Source organism: Eptatretus burgeri, chromosome 6 (genome assembly GCF_056783735.1).
Source record: "Eptatretus burgeri isolate ZD-2024b chromosome 6, Ebu_testis_v1, whole genome shotgun sequence".
In the NCBI taxonomy this organism is placed as follows: domain Eukaryota; kingdom Metazoa; phylum Chordata; class Myxini; order Myxiniformes; family Myxinidae; genus Eptatretus; species Eptatretus burgeri.
The window spans coordinates 41,808,321-41,818,801 of NC_140966.1; the positions used below are offsets into that span (position 1 = coordinate 41,808,321).

At 39.3% G+C, this 10,481-nt stretch overlaps 1 protein-coding gene across 2 annotated transcripts in view; it reads left to right on the forward strand.

The window, feature by feature from the left end:
- Window positions 1–9,820, forward strand: part of LOC147024627 (paralemmin-1-like) — a 43,835-nt gene extending 34,015 nt beyond the window's left edge. For both annotated transcript variants that reach the window (XM_085884701.1, XM_085884702.1), the window contains exons 4-8: window positions 173–285; window positions 2,235–2,340; window positions 3,107–3,134; window positions 4,707–4,796; window positions 6,799–9,820. In XM_085884701.1, coding sequence (XP_085740827.1) covers window positions 173–285; window positions 2,235–2,340; window positions 3,107–3,134; window positions 4,707–4,796; window positions 6,799–7,439 — 978 coding nt within the window. In that variant the 3' untranslated portion in view covers window positions 7,440–9,820. The remainder of the gene's footprint in view (window positions 1–172; window positions 286–2,234; window positions 2,341–3,106; window positions 3,135–4,706; window positions 4,797–6,798) is intronic.
- The last annotated feature ends 661 nt before the right edge of the window (window positions 9,821–10,481 follow it).

Here is a 10,481-nt window from a genome sequence, read left to right on the forward strand (position 1 = left end):
CCCATATTGGAGAAACCAAATTGGACCTTAACATGTCTAACAAAGTTGAGCATTTCACCTTGACCACAGTTTGTAACTTTTGGGTGTAGACTTGATGCTGTTGCCTTTGTAGTTTTTTTTTTTCCTATCTCTTTTGTTTGTAAGAGTTTGGACCAGGTGTCTGTCCCACCAGACAAAGACAGCAAGAACAGAATGGCTTCTTGGTCAGGGACAGTCGTTGGAGTCCGAATCTTCCGAGACCACCCCAAATGGCAGTACAATATACAAGACAGACTTAGTAAGCAGGTAGGGTGGTCCAATTATATATTATTTGTTATTTCAACTGCTCATTCTCTCTGCACTCCCTTACTTCCTCATACTCTGCATCTTCCCTTCCTCACTTGTGCTCTTTTCATATTCCTCCCACACCACTTCTACACTTTTGTTCACAGTCACCGCTGCTCTTCCCTTGATAACATATTGTCTACATCCTCGGCCTCAGAAAGATGCTTTCACCCCTTCCCCCCCCCCCATCATGCCTTACCTGTACTTCTCTAATTTTTGTTGACCTCTGTGGTCCCCTTATTTACCCCCACAAACTTTTCATTCCACCTGATACCTTTCTATCTATGTGTCGTTCTTGCAGCTCACAATGTTTGCCAGTATAATAAGTTGTTTTGTAACCCAGCCCCTCTGTCATGGTCGTTCATTTACCAGTCTAAACTTCAACTTGTTTGTACAAATAGTGTATGTGTATTGATGCTACACAAAAGTTAGAGCTAGAAATGCTGACTGCGGCATTTCATTTGAACCTGACGTTCCTTCATGGGCTCAATGGATGTGAGAGCAGTAATTATTTAACTTTCTAGCAAATCATCCTCAAGTTTTTTTTAGTAATAATTATTACTTGTGACTGTACTGTACATCTGTATCAAGTGTGTGTGTTTTTTTTTCTTTTAGCCTTGTCCCTGACCAATCAAAGTAACACCATATCAGCTTCATCTCCAGCCAATCATAATGACCACCAACCCCTGCCCCCCTTCAAAACCCAGTCAAGCAAATGATATGTGTTTGAGGTATTCCACCATTTGTTGCAGGAATCGGAAGTTGTGTTTTCTAATCGAAGCACACAGTAGTATGGGTATTAAATAACTGCCTAAAAAGGAAATGCACAAGTTGTCTTATTGAACCCAATCAGGTTGCTTGGCCTTATCTTCTTCCCATGTGCATTGCCTGCAATTGTTCCATCCACAGGTCAAAGATGTCTTTTTTGTCTCAAACGAGCATGATATGGATGGTGGAGGTTTATCGATGCATTTGGTGCGATCGATTGTAATGAAAAACGAATGTATCATTTCATTTTTGTGCTGACAACCTTTGGAAAAGAAGGAAGTTTCTTTGCAGACATCTGCAGTGCATATTGTATTTTCAAAAAGGAAAGCTGAGTGGGGAAGATGATGACAAAATAAAAGTTAGAAAAGTAATGGAAAGAGGAGAGAGTTATTCATTAATGGATGCTGATTGAGGAGTCAATGATTCCACCATATTGTCACAAGTAATATGTGGAGTACCCCTTGGATAATTGTTTATAAGGATACTATGGCAGGATAACTTTTGCAATTGTCATTGTTCATAGTCACATTTTATACTCTCACAGCTAAATTTTGAGTCATGACTAAGCTGGTTCAGGTGACAGCATGACCGAGTCACCACTAGTGGGATGCACTCTCATCTCAAAGCCACCTTGCGTGGGTTTAAATCTTGGCCCAGCGATAAACTGTCATCCCAGTGTTTCACTGGCTGGGTGATTCATCATTGTGTGTGCCGTCCCGCGGATGGACGTTAAACTGAGCGTCCCATCTGCCGGCATTAGTTGGTGGACATTAAAGATCCCACGTTGTCCTTTCTGAAGAGTAGGCGAGATATCGCCAGCACCATGGCCAAATTACAAATTCCTGCTCTCACTACTGTTGAGAAGGCAATGGCAAACCAGCCAGTATAACCCTTGCCAAGAAACTGCTCTGACAGTACTCAACCCACCTCCTGGCAGAACACCACAATGCAATATTAAGTTGGGTCTTTGATCCAGCCATTTAACTGGCCCACAACGACTGTGAAACGAACTATAAACATCAGAGGATATTGAAATGATCATGTGCTTGTGTCTGGATTATGCTTCCACTGGCTTATAAGGCCACCTGTACAAGTTTACATTGTGTGGAATGCATAGTTTGAGGTGCGACTTTGACTTCCAGACTTGAGGCGGAGATCTCCGGCCTCGAGCGGGAAGATCGCAGACTCGCTGATGAACAAGCTGAAATCTTCCATCGTCTCAAGGGTGCTGGTGTTGAGATAGATAAGGTAAATAAACAATTATCCAAGGGGTACATCCCAATTTCATACCTGGCTTCTACTGATCCCACCTATATTCAGCACTTAGCCTGTAATTGTTTTTTCCCCTCTTAAACAGTGGCACTAACTATTATCATTTATATTGATTGGTCAGATTGTGTCACTTTTGATGCTTGCTGATTGGCTGTGTGTTATGTATGCATCAATTGGCTGCTGTCTGGCCTATCTTTAACATATGCATCTCATGGTGTCCCTTAACATATCCACCAATTTGTTGTTCCTACAGATGCACCCTTTCATATTGCACTTCAATGCATGGGTGCACACCACATCCTTTTTAATGCCTTATGGTTAGGGTTATGATACACTTCCATATTCTATATTCTGTCTCAAGAATACTCAGACAACTACAGCTACTAATCCGCATGCCCAGATAATGAGCGTAGCGACCCTCTTGTGTGGGTGACCCTTTTGAGAATACTCAGAGGAGAGTCAAATATCACCACTATTCAGAGAACATCTCGGCAGACTACTGGTGAACTTAACTACAGCGTAAGGAGAGGTAGGGAAGACCAATTGGTGCATTTAGGAGCAGCAAGTTGGTGAGTGTTATGACAATAAAAGGCATCAGCTAACGAATCAGTGAAGGTTACGGTAACATTGCCCGAGGTCTCATCGAGAGCCCTTATAACCACATGTGCTGAAGTTATATACTTTTGTTTGCCTCTTTTTTTAATATCTGACGAAGCTGCCATTATTCCCTCCTCCCCAACAGGAACCCTTGGCAAAAAATGCAGCTGAAGGTAGGATAGACCAAAAATTCCTCATTTGGTAAACTGTATTACTTGGTAAAGTCTTTTCTCTTCAGCAAGATCAACATTTGCATCTGAGTCACTTTGCTAAGCTGGTGATTTCAATAATTTCAAGAAGGATAAAAATTTGCTTCAGAGCCATCTCCATATTATTCATGCAAAGAGGGTTGTAATTTTGACCCCACCCCACCCCACCCTTCCAAGAAACACTCTCAAACAATCAACAATGTGTTTCGGTACCATGACTTTGCGCTGATGCAAGCTTAGCTCAAAACGAGTATGGAGACTTCTAAATGATACAGAAACAAATGTAGTTGCTTAAGCTTTGCTACTTTGGCTCACCGCATTCCAAATCTTGCAAAGTACATTTTCTATCTTTATTACCAAATGCGTGTGAAACAAAAGCGAGGTTAAGTGATTGGTTTACTTTGTCTGTCTGTGTGTCTGTCTGCAAACATCAGTTTATACGACTTAATTTCGAGGAACTACTTAACTTCAATTGAATGTTATATTTTGAACACTAGAAGCACCCGCTCCCTACGGGAGCCATCAAGGGGGTTCATGTTATTATATTTATGCCTATTTTACCCCAAGGGGTCCCAGGATTACACACCCAAAAAATGGTTACGATCGGTTTAGCCATTTTTGCGGTACCTGGGAACAGACGGATGGACAGACGGACATTTGGTGAATTATAGTAAGATTAATCGGAACACAAACTTGCAGTTGAGCAGGACTTTAGCTCTGAATATAGTAAATTGTACAGAATCTTGTCCCAATCGTCTGTGCAGAGAGGAGTGAGCTAACATTTGTAGTCAGTCTGCCTGTATGGTAGTCAAACCGAAATTGAAAATCATTCAAAACAGGAAACTTACTGTTTTTAAGGACGTCATAAAGGCCACAAACAACAGGCACGAAGAACTAATTAACATGTTAAATAAGGTGGTGTAAATTGTAAAAGATGCTGCATGCAGTAAACTACGGAAATTTTTTTTCCTCCAGCCTTTAAATTTTTTTGTTTTATTTCAATTGAATTATATACTTGAACACTGAAGAACACAAATCGTCTTCTTACCACTTTCAAAAACCTTTTGTTTAGCAGTACTTGGACAAAATATTACATTTTACGTCATCTTGACCAATCAAATGGTGCCGCTCACAGACCCTCCCAATGTCCTGTTTTTAACCAGACTGCTTGGGGTAAAGTGTTCTATGAACTCTGTAGTTGAACTTCCCCATCCTCCCACTTCTCATTGTGCCAACTGAATGTGATTTATACAATGATATCTGATAATAATCTAATGAGATTTCATATGAAATTTTTTGCAAGGGATGGCTTGCATTCTTCTCACCTTCTCTTCTTTCTTATGCATACATCATATGTATATGGCTCTGGATTTAATTTCTCATCTTCCTTATTAAAATAATGCTCCTCTATCATTGATGCTGTGTAATTTTCATCATGTTGCACCCTTCCCTCCTTTTTTATACTCAATGCAGATATTGAGATTTATAGCTGGCTGTCAATACCCTGAAACCCATACTTTCTTCATGTATTTTTAGAAACGAGTGAATACACCTACACAATCCTCTCTGAAGAGCAAGACAGCTGTATCTCACCTGTGGGCACCCCCATAGGCAAAGATAAATCTGGTACTTAACATGAGCACTGCATCATTATAACTGTGATAAATGTCTGACAGGATGCTGGAGATGTTAAGCATTTCACCCGAAGATTTGACCGAACTCAACACCATAAAATCTCAAACCAGCAACCTTAACCGTTAAGCCAATACCAGGCTACTACCGGGGCCCTTGCAACAGTAACACAACTGGAGCCCTTAAAAAAAAATGGTGCACACCTGCAAGCCAAGTTCATAACTTTCTCCTGGTCCAATATGCCTGTGAACAAATTAATTTACTGTGAGTAATTGCTCTAGTTTCAACTCAAACTATTAATGTCAACTCCCAACTATCCTTTTCTTATTAACCTTGCCGAAGGAGAGGGTATCGCGTTTGGGTCCATTTGTTTGTCTGTCTATCTGTTTGTTTGCTTGTCCACAGAGATCTTTCATGTCTTTCTCCGCAACCGCTTGCCGAATTGAGACAAAATTTTCAACATAGCTGCGACTATTCATGCAGAATGTTGGAATCGTAATTATGACGTCATAGATCATGTAGTGTGGCAGCCGTGTTGGAAGAATGGAAAATTTTGGACCTCTGTATCTCTGAAACCGCACCAAGAAAAAAATTGAAACTTAGCACACGGCAAGTACTCCTCATGGGGAATAAGTGCAATTTTTATGACATCATAGATGCCTTCGTTATGACGTCATAATTGCATATGTAGAATGCTACATCTGATCAGTATGAAAATTTTTGAGGGTCATCGAGGGATAAAATGGTCCACAGAAAAAAAATTGATGACATCATCAGTCATGTGATTCAGCAGCCATATTGTGAAAAAAAGAAAACCTAAAAATTCTTCTTCTCTGAAGTGGCTGAACAGATCGAGGTGAAACTTTACAAGTATGACTGCCTATCCATGAGGAACAAAACGTTCACACATATGATGTCATAGGTCACATGGTTTGGCAGCCATATTGGATTTACACGAGAACCTATAAAAATCTTCTCCAGAATGGCTGGACAAATCGAGGAGAAACTTCACACAAATATTCCCCAAGCCATATGTGCACAAGTTTGTTACGGAATAATTGAATTTGTTTGGCATTCAAGTCACATGGTTTGGCAGCCATATTGGATTGAAGAAAATATTAAATAATGTTTTCTCTGGAACCACTTAATCAATCGACGTGAAACTTCAAATTTATGATCTAGTGGTGATGGGAAATACATATTTTAAATTTCAACCTGATTGGATGCATGGTCTGGCAGCCAGAATTATTTAATTTTATTATATGGTTTTGTTGGGTTTTTTTTGTTTATTTTTTTAAAATTTATTTTATTTATTAAGGTTCCCTTGGCTGTGCTTAGATGGGTTTTGAAGGTCGAGGAGTCGGAGCTGAAATGTGAATCCTATTCAGGTTCCTCCTGATGACTCCGTCTTTGCTTTTTGCTTGTTCAGGTTCCTTCTGATTACTCCAATGCAGGACTGAACCTATTTGGTCTTCCATTTGATTTGAATTTAATTTATTTTATTCCCATTATAAATTCAATTGAATAATAATGAAAAACGTCATGGGTCAGGGTCAGGTGTCTGATTAAAGTGGAGTTGCATCAAAGTGGGACGTCTTGGTACCCGGTCATCGCTGCCAGCAGTTATGAAGTGACAGTTCTAATTATCTCTTATTAATTACGTAACACACCAGTACACAAGCGCCACACATAATACATCACACAAAAGATGTCTTGGCGAGGGTCTGCAATCTCTGATTGCTCTTTTTCTTGTTTTTCTGTAGAAGCACGATTATTTGTATTTAGTAAGAGATCGAGAAGATACATGCAATCTGCTTGAAAGAAATATCCCTTCTGCTTTGTTGTTGGTTACATTTTACCATTGCTAACCAGATCGGAGGCATTATTTTTTCACAAAAGGAGTAAAATACTAGAAAAGTGAGGTTGATGCATATTGAGTAATAGACATTATGGAATGTTTCAGGATTTTGATCAAAGTCTTTTCTGTTTTCTGTAGTGGCATGTGCAATGCAGATAAAAGTGTTAAAGGATGAGAAGACAGGAAAAATGAAGGTCATCTCCTCAACTCCAGTGCTCCCAGACTCCTCTTTCACTCAAGAGGGGGTCAGAGTATATGAGGATGGACGTAAAGCTATTTACAGGGTGGGGGCAGGAAATCAATCTGTTGATGAGGAAATTGGGGTCCTCTCTTCAGCACAGCTAGAAGTCCTATTGGATCAAGCAAGGTCTGAATTGTCCAATGAAAAGCAGATGGAATCTGACTTGAGCCTGAGTAGAATATCAGGAAGTCCAGATAGCTCACAAGCTCTTTCAAGGGGCAACGCACAAGCAACTGAGGCTATTCTTGGCGTGCAAACCCCTGATGGGGGTGTCTCACAACTCCGGATAGAATCTCCAGGTGATTCCAAGGACCAGCTCTCTGAACTTGCTTCACCTGACCGGCCTTTGACCATGGTCCTTTTGGGGTATCAGCCAGCTGCTGGGCAGGAATCTGCTCCTGAAATGGCTGAGCTTGTAGTCATTGGGGATGATGATGGCACAGCCAAGCCTTCTGATGCAGCTGAGGGGGCAAGCACCGGAGGCAAGCCAAAGCATTGTGGCGGTGACTCAAAGTGTCGCTGCTGCTCCATAATGTGAGCTGCTCCGTCACAAGGCCTCCAAACAAGCTGGCCACATGGACCTAACCACATGCCCTACAAACCACACCTGATCACTCACAACTCCCTATATCCAGTTTGCCTTATTTCAATGAGCTAACTGCTCTGATGAGCATTATCTCACTGCCTTATTCCAATAACCAAATTAACCCTTACAGCACAGGTGCCTTGGACTGGAAAACTTTCTTTTTTTTTTAAACATTTAGTGCAGCATAATATTTTGTAATTGAGTGTTTCACAAGGTCATTTATGTGTAAATGCTTAACAAGTTAAAAACAATCATATGAATGTCAAAACTGGAGTCATTACGCTACCGAGTAAGCCAAGCTGTTTAATAATTATATAAAAATGCAAATTAAATCTATTTTAAAAAAATGCTTGATTGCTGTAATTCTGGCTCAACTTTCAAAAAATAGAATACTCAAGCTAATGCTCTTTTTTTTTTTTGGAGTAGAGAAAATATTAACAAAACAAAACAATCATCTTTGCCTCAGTTCTGACTTCTCTGTTGTTATATTTCTCAGATTAAATTGTGTTCTCAACTCCTTAACGATGATGTTGATTCCTTCTTCGGCATTTTTGTTTCTTTTCTTTTTCACTTCCTTTCTGTCTTTTCTTCTCTTTATTTTGTCTGCTGAGAGCAGTCGATGCATGGAGTTGTGGTATTATTGAACATATTTATCACGTATCACGCTGTGATTGTTCTTTGCTGTTTTTCACAAAAATATAAAACTGTGACAAAATGGATTTTTACTGATTTGAAAAACATTTCTCTTCTTTTTTTTCTTTTTTTAAATTTTTTTTCAACTTATCCCTCTCTGGCTCTTTATTCTATAACATGGGTTAGTAGGACAGTTTATACTTATGTGCATTCACCTCTAAGCTGTTTAGCCTGGGTTTGAATCTCGGGACAGTTATAAATAAAATTGCCATCCTGGTGTTTCTCAGACAAACTGATATATCAATGTGTGTGCAATCCCTCATATGGATGTTAAAGTGGGTGTCCCGTTGGCTAGCATTAGTTGGTGGACATTCAAAAATCCCACGGTGTTCTTTGTGAAGAATAGGTGAGCTATCGCCGGCACAATGGCCAAATTCAAAAATCATGCTGTAACTATTGCTCGGAAAGCAATGGCAAGCCCCTCAGTATAACCTGAGCCAATAAACTGCTTCGGCAGCACCGACTCTCTGAAACGGAGTATGGTACATCAGAATCAGAACCTGTAGCGGCCACTTCATCAGCAGCACAGCTGCAGTTCTAATTCAAAGAATTGAACACAAAATAATTGAATCTTCTCAAATAATTGAACGTCATCTCGTAGAGAGAAACAATACAAACCAAAACATACAAAGATATTATTTGACTGACAATATTATTTAATATGGCAATACTGTACTTGTTCTTTTTATCATGATCTTATTCACCAACACTAAATTGTCCAGGATCAAATTGTCTTCATCTTAGCATTCCTTTTTAAATGTCATCTCTACTATGTAGTCTTTATTCCAATTGGCTTTCCTGGAATAAACCATGTGCAGATATACTCATTGGAAATCTTTGTGGGGGAATGTTTACATATTGGTTTTATCGTCAAATTTAGCTCGGTATGATCATCCTGGCCAGATTTTCCAGCCGTCTACACAATACAGTTCCATAGTGTAGTCTAACCTAACAAAAACACAATAGACCATCAACTTGCTCGTTGTATTGTTGTTTTAGCTGTTATTACCATCACTCTTATTAATTTTGTCAATCTTTGTTAGCCATTGTCACTTTTATGGTTTGAGTAAACCACATTTATGCGAAACGCTTCATTTTCTGAACATCATTTGGCATAAGGTAATGGTTCAAGTATAGCCAATTGTTATTTTGTAGTCAAGTATGTATGGATGAATTGTCAGTCATGTGACAGTTTTATGTAGGCTATCTTTATGTAGACAAACTCCAAGTTGTTTACATGAAATATAGTACATCAACATTAACCGCTGCATAAGTAAATCTATATACCATACATTTACGTATTTAGCGCTGTGAACTCATACGAAGGTTGTGCTCTTGGTTTACATGCATTGAGATGCCGATGGACTTATTTCATCAGATGCTTTCAAATTTGGTTATGCACTATTAATAATATATATAGAACTTTTGTAATTAGAATCTCAATATGACAGCCTTGCTCGAGTTTGCTTGTGACATCACATTTGTAATTGTTGATTGCAAAGGACGACGTTGAGATAATCTTTAAACAGAAAAATATGTTACTTGGTTTAGAAATGTGGCTGGTGGGGGTTAACTCAGTACATTTGTACACAAATGCTACATTGGAAATTCAAAATGAATAAAAGCAATGTATGATTGTCTCTTCTCTTTGTCAGCTGTCTAAATGGCATGATATGCAACTGTTACCCTATTATACAGTTCATTTGTACATTGTGTACAGTTAAAGGTCATCGACATAGTATACATCAATAATGGAATAATTTTGAAACCTCTTCCCCAACCGCCCCCACCGCCACCCCTCACCCTGCATCCCCACCCTACCTCTCCCAACACCAGCTCCCCACTCTCTCTTTCTCATCAATGCTCTCCACAATGAGTCCTCATCCCTCCTTTCCCAAAACTCTTATTTCCCCCCTTCCACTCCCCTCCCTTTTCACCTCATTTCCCCAATATTATGAAGTAATTATTCAATTCTATAACATTCTCATACACAACATAACAAATAGATATGTTCTCATACTGTTTGTATAGTCTTTCCGTAGATACTTGGGCTTTTAATGAGAATTTTTTTTTTATCAATTTGTGCTTTTAATTGTCTTATGGAATTTAAATAGCCATAAAATGATTCACAGCTGTGTAAATACAAAATACTGTTGTATAACTATTTGGCGAACACATACAACAAAAATGTAACTTTACAATTACCCGAGTGCTGTTGCTGGGGTTGCTGCACTGTCTCTGAAGAGCTACCGGTTATACTGTAGTTCTGTTGACAGAATTGCAGATGAGATGATAATTTAA